This window comes from Glycine max, chromosome 12, assembly GCF_000004515.6.
Source record: "Glycine max cultivar Williams 82 chromosome 12, Glycine_max_v4.0, whole genome shotgun sequence".
Classification (NCBI taxonomy): domain Eukaryota; kingdom Viridiplantae; phylum Streptophyta; class Magnoliopsida; order Fabales; family Fabaceae; genus Glycine; species Glycine max.
Genome location: NC_038248.2, coordinates 9038551 through 9063339, shown reverse-complemented (window position 1 = coordinate 9063339; position 24789 = coordinate 9038551). Strand labels below are relative to the sequence as shown.

The window sequence follows — 24789 nt, the reverse complement described above, 5'->3', positions numbered from 1 at the left end:
AGAAAGTTAAAATATTAACTACTATCGATGCCTTTGGTAAATATTAACTACTATCCATGCCTATGTTAAAATTTTTGGTTTACGTAACAAAATTCTTTCAATTGTCATTCTTACACTTGTTGAGAAATTTATTATACGTGACAACAAAATATAGATCAAATTCTACTCAGTTTCTATTAAAAAGATTTGTTGTATTGTTATGTTTTGATCTTCTTCTCTTTGGATTCTTACTTGTACGGTGCAAAAATCAGTGCTTGTGTTGTGTGCTAGTATTTTGATTGCATTATAGTTGTTATATTCCTTTTCTAGCTACTTTTGTGTTATGTTTTTCTTTGTTTGTGTTCATGGTCTTTTTTAATAGTTTGCAGATTGCATTGAATCTAATAATCAATTCCTTTTGAGATTACTCTTTGGCATGTGTGTGTAGTTGCTCTAGATGATTCTAGGGGCATCAAACCAAACTAACTTTTGTCAGGCTTAGTAATAGGAAATAATAGAACGTAAAATATATACTTTTATTTGTTGAATGACCATAATTATAATTATAAGGTAGAACACATTATGAATGAAGACATATTTTTTTCCTTTCTTCATTTCTTTCTATGATAATATTGTATCTAATGAACTTCATTTTTCTCAAGACATTCGAATTGAAGTTGCAGGAAGTAATTAAATAAAGTGAAGAAATTCAAATGTAGGTCAAGGAACTCTTTCAACTGGTTGATGCCAACTCAAAACTCAAAGAACATGTGGGGCCCAAAATTTTAAAGATGAGGAGGGATATATTTGAAACTGTCACCATTGTCTCAGATGCATATAATGGAGCTTGTGAAGATATAGATATTGAGAGAGACAAATGAGAGAGAGAAAATAATTTTATATATTCTCCATCGTTTACATTTCACTTTGCTTTAAAGTTATGAAGTTTTGCCTAGTGAATTTATTAAATGAGAACCTTACAATTGTAACTTCAATTTTCTAACCTTTCATCTAATAGTGTTTATAGTCTATGTTGTGTCTTTTTCTCTCTTAGTGGACATCTTCTATGTATTGGTCTCCTCTGTATAGACTTTAGAGCATGAGATTATTGATATAGTTTAGTTTATGTTTTCTTGCTTATGATATTAGGCATGCAAACTTAGACTATCAGTAATTAAACCCAAACCATGCTTTGCTAAATTATTTGCAACATGGTTTGTTTCATGGAGTACATGAATTCAAATAATTTTCCCATGATTAAATATGTTAAATACTTTCTAAGAGGGATTTTTAGAATGTATATTTTCTAAGACGGTTTTCTGAAAACAGTCTTCAAATTGTCAATTATTTGACATTTTTAAAACAAAAAAAAAAGACATTCTAGGATGATTTCTATGAAAACTGATGTAGAAAGCGAGATTCTAAGACGATTTAAAAACCATTGTGAAAAGTCAACACTTTCCAATACAGAGGATTCAAAGACGATTCAAAATCATTGTGGAAAATGTCAAATAACCGTCTCTTTTTTGTAGTAGTGAATATCTTTGTTGATGTAAAGAACAAGGACTTGCTAACAACATTTTTTGAATTGTTAATTGGTAAACCAGATTCTAGTAGTGTTTTTTTTTTTTTTTTAATGTAGATGCTAGTAGTTATTGGTGGGCAATACCACTATTGCAAGAAGGTGATGATGCTATTGTTATTGTCTTTGACTCATAAGAGAAAATCATCTTTCCAATACTTGTACTTGAACTCAATTTTCTTACTTTTGATAATCATGGAAAATGAATCATATTGTGTTAAGTATAGGTGTGAGTAAGAAGTCTTACATTAGACAAAGATGTGTTTGTTGCATAATGAGTAAGAACACATGATATCAACACAAATATAAATAACAAATGACACAAATTTAACATGATTCAACACCTTATTTATGCTTATAAGAACCTCTCAACAAATATTTGTTATCTGATACACAATTGTACAAGTTTTTTTTGAACAAACTTAAAAAACCCCTCCTTATTACAAGTTTTTCCGAAAAATATTATAAACCTTTCGAATTACAGAATCCCCCCTCTTAAGCTAGATGGTTCTTCTCTCTTTACATGATTTCTTAATATAATAAAGGTCATGATTTCCTGAAAGAACAAGACTTGATAGACATTAACTATTCCACCACTCCACTTACCTTGTCATTATGGTAGTAAGGCTCAAATAGAGTTAAGACACATTCATCACCTTATGGAATGCATCTCTTGACTTTCTACATACTTATATTAATGTTTGAAAATTTGGATTAATTTTTCTAACAAGATTGTTGGCGCATCTTTTGAGAAAATATACTATGTACTAATAACAAAATAATTTTTCATAATTATCTAATCACAAATCATATTTGGTGACTTTTATAATAATGACCTTAACAATCTCACTATTAATGTTTTGTGATTAAGTGATATATAAGATTATAACCATTAAACTATTTTTTTTACAAAAAAAATTATACATGCGCTGATAATCAGTGTAAAATAATTTTACACTATTATCTAATCATAAGTCATTATGTATAATAAATTTTTTGACTTTTATAATAATTATCTTAAAAATTATTTAATTGATAATGTATGACAACTAATAATGTAAAATTATTTCATGCCATTAGTACATAATATTATACTTTTTTCTATAGGAATAATGATATTTTTTTGGGTTAGTAAATATTGACATTTAATTTTGGTCTTAATAACTCATCATAAAAAATACTTGGTAAAATAAAAGATATCACCAATTTTTTTTTTTTTACTGAACTATTATCAACATTTAATAATGGAAAGGTAAAGTTTTACTTACCTTATTTTGATAAAATTAAAAGTAAAAATAAATTAAGGAAAATAGAACATTATTACAGTAAATTATCAACTGTGTGACAGAACTAACAAAATAAATAGAAAATCGTCGACAGCAGGATTCGAACCTGCGCAGGCATAGCCCAACAGATTTCGAGTCTGTCTCCTTAACCACTCGGACATATCGACTTTTTCTTTACATGAGGCCCTATATTTAATATTTAATTACTAAAAGGATATGACTTACTGAAAAATTGGGTCATTGAACTAGTTGGTGTTTTGGTGGGGTAAGTTAAAGGACTTGAATTGGTCCCATAAGAAGCACATGCCAAGAAAAAGGTATACATAGTAAATTAGGTCAATTACATGACAGTTGACACACGGAAAAAAAGAAAAGAAAAGAAAAAGAGAGAAATGTGGGGGCACCAAGGCCACTAAAATATTGGACCCTTATATGGTGGTGTTGGTGCACATATATATAAAACACTTGAAGCTATGAAGATGGAACAAACAAGAGAAGGGTCAAGCCAGATATAAAAGCTTAAGTTCTAAGTCTTATTTTTCTGTAAAAAAAATTCTGACTTGCTGAAGAAAAAGGAAATCAGAATTCTTCATAAAATATGTTGTTATTTAAGAGGCTAGTCTAGTAATATTATTTTTGCAGGAATGTCAGAAGGTTCGGTGCTATATATTATGGTATAATAATATGCTATCTCGATATATAATACACAACCAAATATATAATTATTTTCCCTCTCTCTTGCGTTGTGTTGTGTGTTTTCTCTCTGACTCATAACCAGTCCACATATTTTTTATGTCACTCTTCTGTCTTTATATGCCTTGTTGCTTCTCATTCACTTCGAGCTTTGTCTTTGTTGTGTGTCCTTGTGGAGAACCACAACACTTCTGCGCCAATTGACTAGTATCAACCCCATTACAAGGACCAGTGTATTGTCCACTTTTGCTTTGTCTTTTTGTTAGTCTCAGAATATGATGATCTTCTTAGTCCTTCTTCCTCTCCCCTCCCCATTTTGGCTTTCTCATGTCTCTCCCTTCCTTGGATTATCTTTCATGTAAGATTAGTCCCAGAAAGCCAATTGTAAAGACCCTTTATTTGTGTTGTTGTTTTTTAGTTTTTTTTTTTCTTTTTATTATATGTTTTGAGTTATGGAAGCTTGCTGCTGCAACCTTGAAGTGGATGTAAATGGAGAAGAGACTTTCATGGTGGACAAGGTAACTCTCTCTCTCTCTCTCTCTCTCTCTCTTCTTTATTGCTTGGTTCAAAGTGCCTGTTTTTGATAATCTTGTCATTTGTTTCGAAACTTTGTTGGACGATGGTTCACTTTTTTCTTTTCTTCTATGTTTTACCTTTATTGTAAATTCTCAATCTTTTCTTTTCCCCCTTTTCTCTTGTGTTTGTTTATAGGATCTAATATCTATTCTACAACATACTATAATCTGTAGATATTATGTTGAACATGGTAGTCGCGAGGTTGGTCTTTTCAACATTTTGGTTGATGGTTTCAGTTCATGCTAAATGCTGCTACTCATGAATATAGAATGAATATGGTTCAATGATTTGTGCTTTGCAATTTTTAATCTTTCTTTCTCTTTTCTGCTTTCTAGCTAGGAGCAGTGGCTACCCTCAGTTACTTTATGATTTGTGTATGTAGCTTTCAGCCCATCATTAATTTGCACCTACATAGCTGTGAGGTGGGGCAACTTCTGTTTGTCCATGCTACAATAATTTCCGTCTCCATTTTCAATAACCACAAGCATGAGTCACCATTTTTCATCTTTTGTTTTTGTTTTTATTTTTGGATGTTGCATGCCACATTAAATGCTGCTGCTATGGTCTTCTGAGCCTTAAATGTTCCCACCTTCATTTTGTTTGTTTTATTCACATTTTTTTTTTGAGAGGGACCGAGGGTTGCTTTCATGCAATTTATTTCCTTTCTATATCCTTCCTTGCCAGATGATTTGTAAATAGTGAACCTTCCTGCTCACACTTGCTTACAATTTATTGTCTATAACGACTCCAATCCATTCTTTTGTTTTCAGAGCTTTAATTGGAGTGGAACTTTCCCTTCATTCTCTCCATTTTCCATTCTTTTAACTTGTTCCCTTTTTAGTCTATGAGCGCTAGTGATTCCATGTTTTTGGTGGGTTATTTTGGTATTTAATTTAGCCTATTGTCATTAATATCTTTTTCTATAAAAATAAAGTTGCCCTTTACTAGTTTACTGCAATTTCTTTCTTATCTAGTTGTTCCTAGAGAATTGTACATTATTTCTTCTATCATTAATTAATCATCTAACTTGGTCTTAAATGGATGCTTTTGCAGACTGTTATTACTCAGTATTCAAACAAATTTGCTAGACTGTTTGGAAAGTCTAGTGGTGCCACAGGAAAGCTTAAAGTAATATTCCATGATTTTCCAGGAGGTGCTGAAGGCTTTGAGCTTATGTTAAAATTCTCTTACAACAATGGAACAGCTGATATAAGTCCTTCCAATTTGTTTCTGGCGTGTTGTGCTGCTGAGTACATGGAAATGAAGGAACCTGTGGCTGATGTTTCTAACTTATTGGAGCAAACTGAAAAGTCACTCCAAGAGATTAGCTATTGGACTTGGTCAGATCTTTTAATTGGTTTGAAACAGTGCCAGAGTTTACTAGTTCCAGATTCTTCTGTGATGGTAGAGAGATGCTTGGATACTATTGTGGGAAGGCTTGTTTTGGCCAGTGAAGCAAGTCCTTGTCCATCAACTAGTTCCACAGACAGTTCTTGGGTTCGGTATTCGTGTGACTCTAAGAGCACTGAGAGTGTAAAAACAAGTTTCTCTCGTTTAACATGGTGGTTTGAAGATCTCCTGTTTTTGAGTCCCTTGTTGGTTGCAATGTTGGTTAAGTTAATGCTTTCACGAAAGATGGATCATGTTGTGATCAGCAAGTTTCTTCTCTACTATCAGAAGGCCAAATTTTCCACTGCTACTACACATGAGAAGTGCAAGATCATAGAAATGGTCATAGATATGCATTATGATATGGATTTAAGTTGTGTTCCTTGCAAGACATTGTTTGGGATTCTGAGGGTTACTTTGGGTTTGAACATAAGCAAATGTAGCAGGAATAAGTTGGAGACTATGATTGGTTCCCAATTGGATCATGCAACCTTGGACAATTTGCTTGTTCCTTCTCCTTATGGAATAAGCTACTTGTATGATGTGAACCTTATTTTGAGATTTTTGAAGGCATTCTTGCGGCGAGGAAATGGTCTAGTCACTCCCATTCGGAAAGTTGCTAGCTTAATAGATTTGTATATAGCAGAAATAGCCCCTGATCCTTGTTTGAAAACTTCAAAGTTCTTGGCTCTTGCCACAGCAATTCCAGATTCTGCAAGAGATTCTTATGATGAGCTCTACCATGCAATGGACATGTATCTTGAGGTATAATAAATCTTTCCAAAGTAAATTTTAAATTTATTAAGATAGAGTTTAATTTCTATGCACCGTTCATACTATCAACTAATCAAAAATCTTTGTTGGTATGACTTTTAAAACAAGTATTGTAAAAGTTAACTAACTTATCATACATAACGATTTGCAATTAGATGACAATGTAAAAATCCTTTACACTGTTAGTGCATACACTATTTACTCTAATAATTCTTTCCAATTTAATTTTTAAATTTGGAAATCTGTAACTTTAGTCATATGGTTAACTACTTGATTAAGATATTCTCTATTAATTGGAAATGCTTATATAATATACCATGTGTAACACAGTGTGAACATTGAATCTGCCTTTAAATTCATGGCCTATAATCTGTGTAAGCATAGTGTTGTTGAAGTCTTGAACTGACTAGTATTATTGTTTTAGGTACACACTCAATTATCACAGGAAGAAAGACTGAAGATATGCTGTGGTTTAAATTTTGAGAAGCTTTCACCTCAAGCTTGTCTACACCTTTCTCAGAACAAAAAATTTCCTTCAAAATTTGCGGTTCAAGCTCTTATCTCTCAACAATCTAAGCTGAAAAATTTACTCCATATGACTCCCAGTACATCTTCATACAATGATTCACCTTGCAACTCCAGTGGTGCTGCTCAAAAGGGAAAGAAAAACAAAACCAGTGAACAAGTTGTGTTGTATTCTAGCAATTTTGATATTTCTACAGACAATGAGAAACTCGAAGCACATTTACAAGGAATGCAGTGGAGGGTCATGGAATTAGAGAAATTCTGTAGGAAAATGCAAATCCAAATGGCAAAGATCACAAAATCAAAAGCATCAGGCCATAGTTATGCAAAATCTTTGCCCAAGCTATGCTCATGACACTTTATTTTTTGGATTTTGTTTATTTTCCATTTGTAATTTTCATATATGTACAGCACAGGAATGAGTTGTGTGTCTGTAGTTTTTAATCTTTTCCGAGAAACCGAGAACAGTGATATTGATTGTACAGTCATGAAATAATGGAAGAGACTTACAGAATTTCAGATTAGAGTCTGGACAATAACCTGTATAAGAAACATATCATGTTCTTCCTAGATTACTTTTTTGAGTCTTTTCATAATATTATGAAAAAGTGATGAACCATTACTTACATGAACCGTGTACTAACTACATTTCTCATAATTCAACTTCCAAGTAACATTGATCTTTGAATTGATCACTGTTCATTCAGCTTTGATTCGTTGTAACCTGTAAATCAAAGTTGACCCTTTACCTGCAAATAGAAGCATGGCCAGCAAAATGGTTTCACATCAAGTAAAGTTTGAACTAATAAAATTATGGTTTGTTCGCTTGCCCCTAGATGAAGACAATGTAGTAGTTGACACGCATAAGATACAAAGTAGTTACTGTTATTACCAGCCACCACTATCACTATGCAAGCGTGCCAGATGAATTCAAGAAAAAAATGTCATGAGCTGATTGGTTAAGTATTGTAATATACTCTGAATGGTATATAGTACTATTTTAGGATGAAGAAAATTTTCGTGTTGACTCAAATTCGAAACCAATCACGAGGAAAATTAGTTGTAAGATGTGCATGGAGGTCCCATTATATACGTGGCAAATTAGTAATAATGCAATTGATAATGAAATAGAAGAGGTGGAGCTGGTACCTGGTTGTTTCTCCATCTACATTTACACGCTTGTCTCTATTAGGCGTAACAAAAATGACCCACATCAACCAGCCAAAGTACATTTTATCATCGTCACAAACTAAAGCTACTAAACTAGGTATTTTGTAAATTAAGGTAGTGTTTGGATAGAAAATTTTAAAATCTTTGAGGAATTTAAAATGTACAAAGGATTTGTTTTCTTTATCATGTTTTATGAGTGAAGTATCTATTGTTTGGTTAAACTTTAATGTCTAAAACAATAAAACTCACTTTAGATGATTCAAATCCATAAAATAAAATACAATTTGGTTAAACTTTTTTTAAAATGTAATATAAAATAAAAAAAGTAATTAATTCTAGGAGTGTTCCGAGGTTGAATTGGTTTCAATTTAAAATGGAACTATTAATCCAAACCGGTTATAATTAACTGAATTGATTTAGTTTGAGTTTTAATTTTTTTTAGCCAATCCAAACTAAATCAATCAGATTAACATTGGGTTGATTTGATTCATATCATCTGGTTTGTTTGGCTGTGATAACAAAAAAATATTATATTTTATTTTTTCAACTTTTTATTTTTAGTTATTGTCTATTTAATATAAATTTTTAATTTTATATTGATGCAAGATAAAGATATTTCTTATTGTTTAACAACTAAATATTTCCTTTATATAATATTGTTTCTATAGGTATCTCTTTATATATCTCATTACTTTGTTTAGTGAAAATATGATAAAAAAAATTATATAATAAATATGACTAAATTAATACACTTGATATTACTAAATAAGATAATAAGAAATTCAAAACGAATGAAGAAGAAAAGGAAACAAAAATAAAAGAAAATATTAGTACCAAAGTCTAAAATACATTAATTTAAAAGTTAAAAATATATAAATTAAAAAACCGAACCAATTATAATAAGTTTGGTTCGAAATTAAAGTGGAATGATTAATCAAATCAACCTAAACTAATTTTGCACTGGCTTGAGTCCGCACCATGTAAATCCCACTCCATACTGAGTACTCCTAGGGAGACAATTGGATAGGCATCTTGGTGGATAAATATGAAAAAGATGACAAGAACTTGGTGTGAGTGTAGAATATGTGCAATATCATTTAATAAATCTAGGGCTCATGCTTATGATTCAGAAGACTTGACATTGTAAAATCAGACAACCGAGTCTCTCTTAAACGACAAGCATATGAAGAAGACCCTCATCTAGGTAAATGTCAATCTTAATTACATCTTAGAATATCATCCTTACTTAAGTATTTGAGCGTCTTTATAAGTATCTTCTGTTGTTAGAAAAAGAAGGAAGGAGATGAAGGAAAACAACAACCATTTAGGTGCAACACCGACGATCCAACTAAAGTGATTCTTTACAAATACTAATTTACTGTCCGTTTGGGATTAGACGAAACAAAACTGAAAAGAAGTACAATGAACGGTAAAACAAATTGAGGTCCATATTTTTACACTTTATTTTAATTTAAAATTTTCATCTCACTTACATTTCATTTGGTTCTATCAAATATTGGTTATTTGTGAGATCCGGTAATACCACTGATTATTTCTGTCCAGATACTCGAATCCAAATATACACCAGCAATAATTAGTCGTGTTTGGTCCATGCGGAAAATTGTCTCAACAAGTAACTATACTTTACTTCCTATAATTTTTAAATTTATCTATTTTAGTTTTTACAATTAATAAGTACATTTTTTTAGTTAATAAAATTTACATTTTAATTTTCAAAAGATTTCTGTCGTTAAAATTCTTTAACTAATAGAATTAAAAAAAAATTAACAACAAGAAAATTAAAATATAAATCTCAGGGATTAAAAATTCACTTATTAAACTTCATAGAATAAAAAATTAAATTATTAACTATAAGAACTAAAAAAAAATAAGTTTGAAAACTATAAAGACTAAAAAAATAATTAAATCTTATAATTATAAATAGAGAGTTTGTTTGATGTTTCGAATAATTTGAAGGGTTTTAATCCTATTAATTTTTAACTAATTAAATTATATGTTACTTTATTATTAATTATTTTTTTAAATTAATCCTTGATTATTATTTTTAAAATTGTAACTTTTTTAAATTAAAAATACAATTAAAGATAACGTCCGAATCCTAAAATCATTTTAGTTACTTTCAATACTTTTTATAAAAACTATGCTTATGTTTAAGAAACAATAATAAAAAAATTTAAACCCTAAATCTCAAAATAAAAAATGTTGGAAAGTCACTAAAAAGATTTTAGAGTTCAGACTTTTAAAATTATAAAAAAAACAACAATTAATGAGAAGATGATATGCAATTTGATTAGTTAAAAAACTAAGATATCAAAACCCCTAAAATTATTAGAAACACCATAAAAACTCTTTATATAAATATATATTAATGTCCTTTCGTCTACCGATCGAATATTCGTACATAAAGGGCATGGCTGTGTCAAAGTCCCAAAGTCAGAACATGTTTTTGTGGGGCTAACTGGCCAAGTATAGAAGCAACTGGAATCCCATTTAATGTACTGGACCCAGTGGTGAATGTTTTCTATCCCTTCCTATAGTTTATTTTGCTTAAGAATTTGTTTTGGATATTTAATAGTGAGTAGTGTAGTGTGTAATATATAGTATGAGCAAAAAGATTAAATTGTATAGTCTACTAAAATAGATTAAATTATATATATAGTCATAGCATTAGGTATTTAGATGGTCAAACGAGTTTACATTTTAGTGTCACAAGCCTCAAGAAATTACACCCAGCTTTAATTTTTTGTTTTTGGGTTTTATTTTATTTACTAAATTTTTTAGTTTTGTGTATTTTTTCCTAATTAGAAATCATTAATTGGATGATGGTATATATGTAAAAGACAAAGTATTTGGAACTCACAGAAATAGTGAGTGTAGATTATAAAATATAGCATAATGAACTAATTTAGGGCATAGATTAATTAGTCCCATGTTGTTTGCGGACCGTGTTCTATGCAAAAAAAAAAAAAAAAATCAATCATTGAAATTTAAATAATCTAAACAGTAGAACAATTTAAATATTCCATTCATTAATATCATCAAAACATACCTTAAAGGAGAGACTAAAGCTGATATGCCCCGCATGGGAGAGATAACGGAACACAAAAGTAAACAACCCGTCCTTGTATTTAGGGTTACCTTATATGCCATTCGTGTTGGTGGGTCTCAAATCCCACCGCCATACAGGATATGATGAGCACCACATGCACCCTCTTCTTCTGCTTGCAATAATTTATTTGAAAATTACAAGAAAAAAAATAATCCAATTTGGTGGTCATCCCCATCATATTGGATGCATGATGATCATCAACCTATAAAGGGTGAAATTATTAGGAAAGCTAATATACCATTCTCTGCTTGAACTTTTGTGCGAGTGGATGCAACAACGTTATCAACCTCCAATCAAATATTCTGTGAGATAGACACGATAACGATCAAGGAGATATTACTGTGGAGTTTACTTGAACTTAACGAAATATTTTATAAACTTTATAACCTCTTTTTAACATATTTAATTAAATTTCATGATAATTTTTTTAAAATATTTTACACATATAATTAATGATATGTTTTCATATAACCAAATTTTATTCAATAAATACCTAATTAAACTATTGGATAAATTGTATTTTAAGTCTCTCAAAATTTGATTAAAATTGACCTAAACTATTGAGATTGGAGCAAGTCCCCCTGTTTTCAAATATTACTAGATGCCAAATCCTTCATTTGTCTCTCGTAAACAAGGTGATTAACTTTAGAGCATATATAAATAAATAAAATCCTTACGACTGTTAAGACATCTTTGTCACCAATTTTATAATCAAAGGATGTTCTAGTTAGAGTTTTGATCTACTTCACAGTGGCACCGAGGAAGATGCTAACTGTGTCATTTTGTGGTCACCCTGTCCCCTTGGCCTTATATATGTAATATAATGAAGAGGGGTGAGGGTTGCTAGCTTGCGTAACATCCGGGTTTGTTTCCCTCTACACTCTTCAGTGTCATTGTCTCAACGCCCTAAAAGTCATATATATGTGCCGTAACGAAGAGGACATGCACTAATTAAGAAAAACCAAGTTGAGAGTTTTAATGTAGTTAGTTAATAAAAAACCCACTTCATAATTGTGTACCTATGTAGTTTTCATTGATCTTTACTGGACCTTGCGTATATATGAATAGTGATAAAATCATATTGATATAATTTTGATAATCATTATAGCATTTATAACTTTCAATTGAATAATATTTTTTAAAAAACTTATCTTTCAGATTGAAATTTTTTTCTCATAAATTACATATACAAAATTTAATATTAATAAAAAGTTATTTATCATTTCATTCATATAGATTAAAATTGACATAATATAAATATTTTAAAATATATTAAAATATAAATAATTTGATACTTTTTTATTTTTTTTTAATTTTAATAAATTTTAATAAAAACAATCTTAATAATATATAAATATAATTCAGCGATTAAATTAATAAAAATCATATTTTATATCTAGTTATAAAAATAATACATGTGAAAGTTATATTAATGTCAAATATATGATTGATTAAAACGTATATAAGTATATGAAACTCGATGTTGTGGCAACCAAGAAATTAAACCTTGGCGAAGAAATAAAAGTCGTGTATCTTATGTTAGGTTTCTTGTTTCCCTTAGACGCCACTCTTCTCCCTCTTTCGATGTCTATGCAATTTGTACATTGACTTGTTGACCCAAAAGCTACTACTATCTGATAATACAAAAATAAAATAAAAATAAAGAAACTTGGAATTCAGCAAGAAAGGCTTATTTGTGGTTGACTCTTCATAAAGTCTCACATGAGTTCCGTGGTACGTGGTCACTAGTCAATAAGCGCGAGCTCTTATTCCAAAACTAATAAAAATCAAAATTAAAACGCACGGATCACGGACAATCAATGTTGGTTTTAATTTAATTAAATAAATTATATAGTATAATTTTATATAAAGTTTGTCTTTCGAAATTTTTGAAATATAAAATTGTTGCACTTGATTTCAATAACGAAATCTTAAAAAAATAGAATCTTTCAGGCTTTCAGCTCATTTTTACAACAAAATCAGTGAAGATATTCAGGCTTACATATAGTGTAATAAAATTCAAACCATGAAATCTAACTCATTTAGTTGAATAATATATTTGAATTATTTTAAATTTTTTAATACATGTATTTAATTCCTACCGAATGTAAAATATGTAATAAAACTCGATTAATCTGTGCGTGTTTGGTACGTAAGATTTTTTTGAAGTATCAATCTTACACAAATGTCAACGATAAATAATAAATACTAATATAAAGGTGTCTGCATATTGAACCATATTGAAACTGAGAAGGTTGAAAGATTTTTAAACTGTCCGGATGTAATTGCAGCTGCTAAAAACACGAATAGAATCACTTGGTACGGTACCCCTTATATCTAACTAATGCGATGTTTTCTTTGGCTTATAAAAAACATAAACAAAGACTAATAGAATCACTTTCTTAGGCGTGCAAAATTATTACCATAAAGAACTTATCCACAGCATACCGCACAAGCTCCCAGGATACATGAGAATTTCTCAGATAGAACTGAGACAACAGAACTAGCAAGCATAAAATTTCACACGGGAATAGTGAGAGAGAAAATAGAAGAATAAGTTTTGGAAAATAGTTAACATGTTTTTTCCGGTTTTTTCGCACTACATCTTCTTTCTCCTTATATGAAAAATAATTCCTAAATTACACCTACTTTTGAAGTGTGGAGAGAAGTGGGGTTGAGAAACCCTACTTCTCTTTGATTTCGTTTCTTTTCTTTTTTTTTTTAATTTAAAAAAATTAATAATTTTTTTAAAAAATTAATTCACTTGTTTTTTTTAACTTATTTTTGCATTAAAAAATAATTAAAGTTTTTAATATTATTATTTTATTAAATATAGTATTTTTGTTTATATTATTTTTTTAAAAAATGACAATATTTTTTGTTTAACAATCTATTTATACTAAAATACATTACATCATAAATAAAATACATAAACAATAAGATTTGTCTAAGAAAAAGCTGAGAGTGAAGATATATTGGGACAATTGTTTCAGTTATGGCATTGTTATCGCTAGATTTCAAATCTTTGTTCTAGTATTCCGTTCATTTTCTTCGTCCATCTCATTAGGAATGCAAATTGAAATCGGACGACCATTTGCACTCCTCATTCTCCTTGGACTAGGATCCCACTGTTCTCCTTCATATTCTTGCCACATTAATTCGTATGACAGTAAACCAAAACTAGTCGAGGTGTTTAAAGTGGGAGCTTGGGTCTCTGTTACAATAAATGTGTGGTTGTATCAGTCGAATTCGTTAACAATGTACGTATTTGATTCTTGTTGAATGTTATTCATTGCCTCAGAGATACTTTAGAATACTGTAAAACACCCAAGGATGCCATCAAGCAAGTTGTGCTTATAGGGACTCCCTTATCGAATTCACGAATCACAACTGGTTATACAATTGTTCTTTCAATAGATACGCCATATAAAATATTTAGAAAAAAATTAATCGAATATCAAATAATAGAGTTGAAAAATAATGAAGGCATGCTAAAGATATTAGTAGAATCCAACTATTGGAAACATTTTTGTCCAATAGAAATTTTAACTATTTTTAACAAACCAATAATCCAACTATTAGAAGAAGACATGTCCGTGGCACAACACTTTTCAAATTATGACTAGTTTCATCATTTTCATATTTCAATTGTTATTGTTAGTATATTTCGTTATTTTAATCTTATTATATTCCGTTTATTATGTTTGTCTATCTAATTGTTAGTATTTTTTGTTATTTGAGCGTTCTAATTTCTTCATATAATATGTCTAAGATATGATAATTATATATTCATTGTGTTTTTAATCAATCTATATATTTAATTACTTTACCTTTTTTATTTATTTGTTTTAAGACTATTAATTAATTATGTTAAGATTGTTAATAAATTATTAAACAAAAAATATTCTCATTATTTAAGAATAAAATAATAATATTAACAAAAACAAATCAAAATTTATTAATTTTTTTTTAAAAACAAAACCAAAGAGTAGTGGGATTCCCAATCTAGACTTATTAACTTTAAAATTTTAATAAAAATAATTATTTTTTTAAATTAAAAAAATGAAAACAAAACAAAGAGAAGTCAAGTTCCCCAACCCCGACTTCTCTCCATACTTAAAAAAAAAACAGGTGTATTTTTAGAAAAAGTGTAGTGTGAAAAAAACCCTGTTTTTTCCTATAAGGGCACATATATAAACCAGATTATTAAAAAGTTAATAAACACAACATGAAGACAATGTTTGGATGGAAGGAAATGGAGGAGAGAAGAAGGGTGGTGAGAGATTATTTTTTTATAATTTTTTATTGTTTGATTTAATTTTTAAGAGACGATAAAAATCAAGAGGAGCAAAATTTTTTATCATCTAATTTTTCCCCCCTTCAATATTAGAAGATTTGGAAGAGAATTTAAAATATATAAAATATTTTAAATCCCTTTCTCATTCCCTCTAAATCCCCAATATTAAAGGGAAGTAAAAATTAGATGAGATTGAATTCTACTTCCTTTCAGTTTCCCTCTTGAAAATTGAACAAAACAATAAAAATTAAAAAAAAATGTCTTTTTTTTAATTTTTAATTTTTCTCTAACCAAACATGTACAAGAGTAAATATTTAAATTTCATTTTTCTTCCTTCCAAATCTCCTTGGAGGGGAGGAAAAATTTTACTCCATTCTATTCCCCCTCTTAAAAAGTTGAACAAAATTAAAAAAAAAAAATCCTGCTTTTTCTTTTCCTCTATTTTCCTCCAACCAAAAAATATGTAAGAGTAAATAGTGAGGAAAAGATACGCATAGCACGTCTCTAAAAACAGATAACGCATATTATTCTGTATTTTTTGTAACTTTTTTTTCTCACAAGTACTCTATTTTCAAAAAATTAGTTTTGTTAAAATATTAACATTTTTCAAAAATTAAAGTTTAAAAGTTTTAAAATTTTAACACTTCTGTAAACTAATTTTCGAAACTCAATCTCGGCATACCTCTTCAACATGTAGAGATGCATCCATCGGTTTTAAACATCCCAACACTGATGACGAACATGAATTGCTTGGCACCTAAACTCTACAAGGATTTGTCTTCTTTTGTCCTGCCCCATGATATATGCTTTCGAACGCATGCTTTTGAATAGTTATTGAGATTGGCTTCTAAAATTATTTTTTGGAAGTGGTAAAATTTTAACACGTTTTGAAATGTGTTAAAATTTAACCTTCCTTTAAACTAATTTCCAAAATGAGATTTTTTTTTTGGAAAAAATTAAAAAATAAGACAGAAGGGGTTGCATTAGTAAAAAAGGAAAAGGTATATATAGCAATTGCCAAATTTATTTGATTAAATTAATTTTTTCTTCTAATTTATTTTTTAGGTTTAATTAAGTCTTCTAATTTCTGAAATCAGTTCAATTTAAACATATTGTCTAAATTGAACTAACAATGTTAGAAAAATTTAGTGAGATGACATTAGTATGACAAACATTTTTTCCTAACATCGTTATTTTAGTTTAGATGACATGACCAAATTAAATTAATTTTAAAAATTAAAAGACCTATTTCAATCTGAAAAAAATAAAAGAGATAAAATAAAATTTAAAAAATAAATTAGAGGATAAAAAAATTAATTTAATCAATTTCTTTTTGTACTCTAGAGTATAAAAAGAACGGCAATTGCTTCCTGCACCTTAAAACTTGTTTCATGTACTTTTTAAGCTTTTGGAAAGGCTAATTCTCTTCAGAATGTAAATTTTTGGCTTATGGAACGATTAATCCATAGTGTAATTTTACATTTATATTCCGGATTAGGTACAAGAAGTATTATGAGGTGCAGGAAGCAACTTTCAAGAGAATCCCATGAAGTACTTCTGCTGGTCTGGTCTAACCCACACCAAGTTTTCTCGCAACATGGCCCGTTTGAGCTACATATTAATAACCACAAAAGTCATAACACTATATATATTCTAATTTTTACTAAGTACACCCGATCTACCATTTTTATGTTTTCTACCATATGTACCCTTTTAAAATCTTATCTTACACTCCCATGTTTGTTAGTCTTTAAAATATTATTTTCATTTCATCTTTATTTTTCTTTAAACCCTAATTTTGAATCCTATCTAAAACCTTATTTATTATATTTGTATTATTCTTTAAATCCTAATTTTGAACCTCATATTCACTCCATATTCATTATATAATATTGTGTTTTCCATCAATATTACATGTAGTATTATATGTTTTTGTTCATCTGATACTATATTTTAAGGTACGTTTATCACTAATTTTATGTATTATACACCTCAATTAATTGAAAAAGCAAAGTTTTTGGTGGTGGATTCCCACATTGTTTTGAGAATTATGTGTTTTCAACCTCTTAACCCTAGGTCTCCAACGTGTCTCTCAACTCCAGGTCTACAATATTCAAATAACCATGCACACATTAAAAATTGTAATAACTCATTAAGTGTGTTCGTTTAAGGTATGTTTTATTACATCACAATTGTATTTGTTTTTTAATTTGATTTTCTATACATGAACATGAAATATCGTAAAAGTAAGATATCTAGAGAGGTGAATATACCAATTGATGGGAGAAAAATAAGAGTGTGTGCCAAGAAGAGAAGGGTTTATGGAAGAGAAGAAGGGGGTTCCAATAGATGTATCAATATAAGGAAAAAAGGGTTTAATGGGTAATTAAAAACTAAAGAGAATGAACGGGGAATGTACTTAGAATAACGGAAGTGTAAATAGCCTATGCCACTATAAATAAACCCATTGAGCCCATTATTATTGGAATGGGCGGGCCAGTTGTATACAAAATGCTATTCTCACATCTCACATGGGTGGTTTTTTTCTTTACTAATTTCCAATAGTATCTTTCTCACCGAAACAAGATTTTGTTGTATATTATACAATAAAATCGTCTAGAATTTTTTTATAAATAATATATTTGATGACTTGTATTTACTTTGCATGGTGCCAAACTTATTTTTGGCACCCTAGCCTTCGTCTTGAAATTTTTTAATTCAATTTATTTCGGGACGGATCGAGGAGTATATTAGAGAAAGAGTCAAGTTTTTTACACAATTATTTAAATCTAACTTCTAATGAATAATTATTTAATAAAAAATAATAAGTTTAACAAAAATATTTATTGTTAATTTTATGTGTAAAATTATATTTATGATCTATTACTTTTTCTAAATAAGCAAAATGAATATTGTTCATAAGCAAAACACCATCTTATTCCTAGATGCCTAGCCATTTTATGCATTGCCACCAAACTTGACCAAATCAATAATTTAGCCAAGAATTTTTTACTTTATGATTTTCAGTGCATTAGTTCTATTTCTTTAATTTTTAGTTTTTTTAATTATATTATTATTATTATTATTATTATTTGATGCAAATCAATCTGACCCAAAGGTATGAATTTGGTCATTGGACTATTGTTTAATACCTTAAAAAAATAATTTTAAGCTAGCTAGCTTTGGCTTTCTCCCGGTGATTTTGAGGAATGAGCTCAACATTAACGTTACCAATAATATAATGCACATTTCTGATTATATAAACTGATTCAATTGACAAATTTCATGCATCATTGAAGTTAATTCGTTCAACCACTTCAAGTTTCTAAGTAAGGTGAGGTGAACATCTGTATATATAGATGATTAATTCTTTCACCAAAAAAGTAAAGAGTTGAAAAAAACAAAACAATAGAAGATTCGCTGGAAATTAATGGCGCAACTTGTCTGGCCTGTATGTGGCAATTGGTTGCTAATCTCCATTAATTTGCTTCTTCACATCAGCTGAAAAATTTTCAGAATAGAATATCTTGATCTCCCCTAAAACACTTGCATTTTTTAGAGAAAAAAAAAACTTTATATCAACTGCATTTTTTCTTAGCTCATGTTAGTATTAGTTGATGTCAGTTGGGTTCACTTAGTTATAACCAAATCTGCTATGATTTGTTGGTACAATTAGTTAGTTACTTGGTGTTGTATTACTATATAAACTTGTACCTCTAGCTTGAAATGAATCAATGAGAATCCTTCATCTTTTTTCATCATTTTCTATTACTTTCTCTGCAAACAATTTTTTTTCTCAATTTTTTTCTCATCTTCTTCATGCATCTTCCTCAATTCATGATGGTATCAAAGCTCTTTAATTGAAGAGTTTTGCTATGCAAGTCATTTATCTGATTCTCCTTCTCATATCAATTTGACATCTTGATTCTTTCTTCTTTTCTCATTTTCATTTGATTCGATTTCTTATGTTCTCTTCATCATGAGTTTAGAATCAGATTTATCCCTAAATGTTCATAATCCTTACTCTCTTCATCCTAGTGAAAATCCAACTATTCCTTTAGTTTCACTTATTCTTAATCCTACTATTTACAATTCATGGAGTAAATCTATGCTCATTGCCTTAAGCTTGAAGAACAAAGTCAAATTTGTTGATGGATTGATACAACAACCAACATCGAATCATACACTATTTTCATCTTGGAAGAAATGCAACGATAATGTTGTATTGTGGTTGGTTCATTTTGTTTCCACACCGATTAGACAAAGAATACTATGGATGGATAATGCAATAGACATTTTGGAAGGATCTTAAATCGCGATATTCGCGAGGGGACATGTTAAGGATCTCAAACTTGTAACATGAATTGGCTTCAATTAAAAAGGTGATACATCTATCACAAACTATTTTACTAAATTGCACATTATTTGGGATGAACTTGAGAGTTATATGCCAAATCCTTTTTGCACTTATGTGCATCAGTGTGCTTGCAATTCTTTTACTGATGTAATGCAAAGAAAAATTCAAGATTAGGTTATGCAATTTCTATGAGGATTGAATGAGCAATATAGTAATGTTAGATCTAATATTCTGATGATGGATCCTTTGCCTCCCATTAGTAAAGTGTTTTGCATGTGGTTCAACAAGAAAGACAATTTGTCAATTCAAATATGCTTGGAAGCATGATAAATGCCGCTAATACTTCATCCGGGTCTAATTCTTGTAGCTATTGTGGCAAGGATAATCCTACTGTTAAAAATTGTCTTTGAAAGAATGGATATCCTCCTAATTTTTCAACAAATAAAGGAGGTAGGGGAGGTAGAGGCTCATATGGCAAAGGAAATTTTGGAGGAAGGAGTAATAAAATTTGTACTCACTGTGGAACTACTGGTCATACTGTAGATGAATTCTATAAGAAGCATGGTTACCCTCTAAGTCATAGACTCTATAAGCCCTAGGATGCACCAATTAACAACATAATAGCTGAAGTTGAAAACAATGATAACCAGAGGCAAGAAAAACAAAACAATGGAACTGAAATGAAGTTCACAACTCAACAACATCAAACATTACTAAATTTGCTTCACCAACAATCTAATCAAGGAGCTTCAACTTCCAACAATTTCTCTCACATAAATCAGATTGGTACTCTTTCATATAATAATCAGAACACCATAGGTAATGTTTTACCTTTTTCTTGTGCCATAAGCAAGTATGATCAAGTGACTTGGATCCTCAATTAAGGAGTAAATAATCATGTTGCTCCATCTTTGAAGTTATATACAACTTACAAAGAGATTCCATCTATCGTTGTTCGATTACCTAATCAACAAAAAACCTTGGCAACTCATTCAAGAGTAGTCCAGCTCACTGGTTCCTTGATTCTCACTAATGTTCTTCACTTACCTAGTTTCACATTCAACCTTGTGTCAATTTCCAAATTGGCTTCTTCTTTAAGCTGCAAATTAATTTTTTGTGCTAACAAATGTTTGATTCAGGACATAGCCAACCAAAAGATGATTGGTACAATTGATGTTGAAGATGGTCTATACAAACTCATATCATAGTCAAAAGTTGATTTTGGTGTTAGCTCAATCATTGTTGCTTCTAATTCTGTTGTTTCTTGTAATAAAGTGCCTATAGATTTGTGGCATTTTAGACTAGGGTACCCTTCCCATGATGGGTTGCATGCTATGAGGCAACATTATACCATTTTGACTATTGATAAAAATTTTGTATGTGACACTTGTCACAAAGCTAAACAAAAAAAAAGTGTTTGTTTCCCCTAAAAGTCAATCTCATGCTTTTGTTGTTTTCTCTTTATTGCATGTTGATATTTGGGGCCCTTGTGTTGTGACTTCTTTACATGGTCACAAATACTTATTAACCATTATAGATGACCATACTAGATTTGTTTGGGTTTTTCCTATGGTGTCTAAAGCTGAAGCACAAACTCAATTGAAATCATTTGTTGCTTTTGTCGAAAAACAATTTGAAGCTAAAGTTAAAATCATTTGATCAGATAATGGAAGTGAATTTATCATGCATTAATTCTATGTTTCCACTAGCATAGTACATCAAACTTCATGCGTTGAAACACCCTAACAAAATGGAATTTTTGAGAGAAAACATCAACATTTGCTGAATGTTACTTGAGCTCTTTTATTTCAGTCCCATTTGCCTTCCATTTTCTAGTCATATGCTTCTATTCATGCAAAATCTCTTTAATTACTTGCCTACACCCTTTCTTGATGACATATCATCTTATCAAAAGCTATATCAATTGCCTTATGACAATAGTTTGCTTAGAGTCTTTGGTTGTTATGTTACACCAATATCTTCACAGCTAATAGAAAGAAATCAGATCCAAGATCTTTGCCTTGCATCTTCCTTGGTTTCAAACCACAAGAAAAAGGATATGTCAGCTTTAATTTGCATTCCCAAGCCATAGAAATTTCAAGACATGTCATTTTTTATGAAAATTGTTTTCCTTACCATCATCATAACCAATCAGAATCCATTCATAACCCCTTTACCTTGTTACACACTCTTATCATTACATATGATGAAGATACTTCTTTGTCTTCTCCTAATTTACACCCAAACTCATCCAACATAGCCTCACCTGACCCTACCCATCATCATTCCTCAATTCAATCTCAATTTCCCTCTCATTTCTCTACCTAACTCACATATTCTTCTTTAACCTACACCTAATGATTCCAATTCCTCTTCTACTATTGCTCCCTTCAATCCTCCGCTTCACAGGTTTGAGCGCCAAAAATTTAGGCCAATGAATTTCAATGACTTACACATCAAGTTTAAATCAACTGTTACCACTCATCAATCAGGTATTCGATACCCTTTATCATTTGTCCTATCATATGATAAATTATCTCCTTCTTATCACAACTTTGTTATGTCAATATCTTCTCAAACTGAGCCTCAGTCTTACACTGAGGCATCTAAGTCTGATCATTGGATTCAAGAAATACATGTTGAAATTGCTACTCTAGAGAGAAACAATACTTGGATACTTACTGAGTTGCCTCCCAACAAGTTTGCAATTGGTTGTTGATGGATTTATAAAATCAAGCATCAAGTTGATGGTTTCATTAAACGATATAAGGCACACCTTGTTGTTGAGGGTTACACTCAGATAAAGGGGCAAGATTATCTGGATTCCTTCTCACCTTTGCGAAAAATACTATAATAAGATTGATTCTCGCACTTGCTACAATTAACCATTGGCATCTCAAGCAACTCAATGTGAACAATGCTTTCTTGCATGGTGATTTAAATGAGGAAGTGTATATGGTGCTTCCTCCATGATTGCATGCTTCCAAGCCAGGCTAAGTCTGTAAACTTTAAAAATCATTGTATTGTCTCAAGCAAGCTAGTAGGAAATGGTATGCTAGATTAACCTCATTTTTGACTTCACATGGGTATCATCAAATCCATTTCTGATTATTATTAGTTTACCAAACATCAAGGAGCATCTTTCACTACTTTACTTGTGTGTGTTGACAACATAGTTCTTTCTAGAAATAACATGCCAAAGATTACTCGTATCACCAAGTTATTAGATGATATGTTCAAAATTAAAGATCTTGAAGACTTGAAATTCTTTCTTGGCTTTGAATTTGCCCGAAGTTCATCTTGTATTAATATTTGTCAATGCAAGTATGCCCTTATCTAAGTCAGATGCTTCTTCATTTCATAGGCTCATTGGTAGACTCATCTATCTTACCAGCACTCGTCCTGTTATCACCTTTGTTGTTTAGTATCTAAGTCAATTTGTGTCTCAGCCTACATCTATTCACCAACAAGTAACATTTCATATTTTGAGATATATTAAAGGAGCACCTATCTTAGGAATTTTTTTCCTCAAATAGTGTACTTCAATTGAAAGCTTTTAGTGATGCAGATTGGGCTGGTTGTATTGATACACGTCCGTCCATCACTGGTTTCTCAGTATATCTTGGATCCTTACTCATTTCATGGAAACCTAAGAGGCAAACAATCATATCAAGAACCTCTTCCAAAGCTAAATATCGGGCTCTTGCTAGTGCCACATGTGAATTGCAGTGGCTAACCTACTTACTCAAGGATTTATGCATTCCATTCACTAGTCTTGCTTTATTGTTCTATGATAATTGGTTTGCTCTCCACATTGCAGCCAATCTGTGTTTCATGAACACACAAAACATTGAAATTAATTGTCACATTGTGTCTGAGCGTTTGTTATCTGGTCTCATCAAATTGCTTCCCATCTCCTCAACTAATCAACTTGTTGACATCTATATGAAGGCTCTCCCACCTAGTGCATTTCACTTTCTATAGTGCAAGCTGGGAATGTCCAATTTTCATTCCTCAACTTGAGGGGGGATCTTAGCTCATGTTAGTATTAGTTGATGTTAGTTGGGTTTAGTTAGTTAGGTCTAACTGAATTTCTTATGATTAGTTGGTACAATTAGTTATTTACTTGGTGTTGTATTACTATATAAACTTGTGCCTCTAGCTTTGAAATGAATCAATGAGAATTCTTCAACATTTTCTGTTACTTTCTCGGTAAATTATCTTTTCTCCTCAGTTTATGATTTTTGTTGCACCTCACCATCAAAATTTGAAATGGCAAGCAATTTTGAAATCACATTTTGAACTGGGGGGCTACACTGCTAGAAAAATGGCTTTTTACGACGGTTATGAAGTGCTTTTAATGACGGTTGTAAACCATCGTTGTATATAACATCGTTGAAACTTAATTGCTTTTTACGACGGTTATTATAATAACCGTCTTTGAAAGTTAGAACAATTCAAAGACGGTTATTATCAAATAACCGTCTTTAAATGCAGTGTCAGATTCCCCATTCAAAGACGGTTATTACGTAATAATCGTCTTTGAATGACGAATCAGACACTGCATTCAAAGACGGTTATTTGATAATAACCATCTTTGAATGGGGAATCAGACACTGCATTCAAAGATGGTTATTACATAATAACCGTCTTTGAATGCAGTGTCTGATTCGAACTTCAAAGACGGTTATTACGGAATAACCGTCTTTGATTGTTACATCTGGATCAACATTCAAATACGGTTATTTGATAATAACCATCTTTGAATGCAGTGTCTGATTCAAACTTCAAAGACGGTTGTTATGTAAAAATTGACTTTGAATGCTGAACCAGATGTAACAATCAAAGACGGTTATTACATAATAACCGTCTTTGATTGTTACATCTGGTTGAACATTCAAAGACGGTAATTACATAAGGAAAAAAATATATTTCAACCAAGAGTGAATACTATGAATGAATTTAGTAGGCCAGCAGAGATTGATACCAAAATGAGGAGGGGGAAGAAAACCCAGAAGAGTTTATAATTTA

The 24789-nt window shown here is 30.5% G+C and overlaps 1 protein-coding gene and 2 non-coding genes across 4 annotated transcripts; 1 reads left to right on the top strand and 2 right to left on the bottom strand.

Moving 5' to 3' along the window:
- Positions 1-2932: 2932 nt before the first annotated feature.
- TRNAS-CGA (transfer RNA serine (anticodon CGA)) lies at positions 2933-3014 on the bottom strand. The gene has a single exon. It is a non-coding gene; the product is annotated as a tRNA-Ser (tRNA).
- A 317-nt stretch (positions 3015-3331) lies between these two features.
- Positions 3332-7374, top strand: LOC100786499 (BTB/POZ domain-containing protein At3g22104). Of its 2 annotated transcripts, none has more exons than XM_003539832.5 (3): positions 3332-4058; positions 5170-6270; positions 6704-7374. In XM_003539832.5, exons 1-3 carry the CDS (start codon positions 3993-3995, stop codon positions 7157-7159), a joined length of 1623 nt encoding a protein of 540 aa, XP_003539880.1. In that variant the 5' UTR covers positions 3332-3992; the 3' UTR covers positions 7160-7374. The 2 variants fall into 2 exon arrangements, with proteins under 2 accessions (XP_003539880.1, XP_006592399.1); XM_006592336.4 differs by lacking the exon at positions 3332-4058 and adding an exon at positions 4091-4987.
- A 16990-nt stretch (positions 7375-24364) lies between these two features.
- MIR4384 (microRNA MIR4384) lies at positions 24365-24430 on the bottom strand. The gene has a single exon (NR_126607.1). It is a non-coding gene; the product is annotated as a microRNA MIR4384 (primary transcript).
- Between the last annotated feature and the right edge of the window lie 359 nt (positions 24431-24789).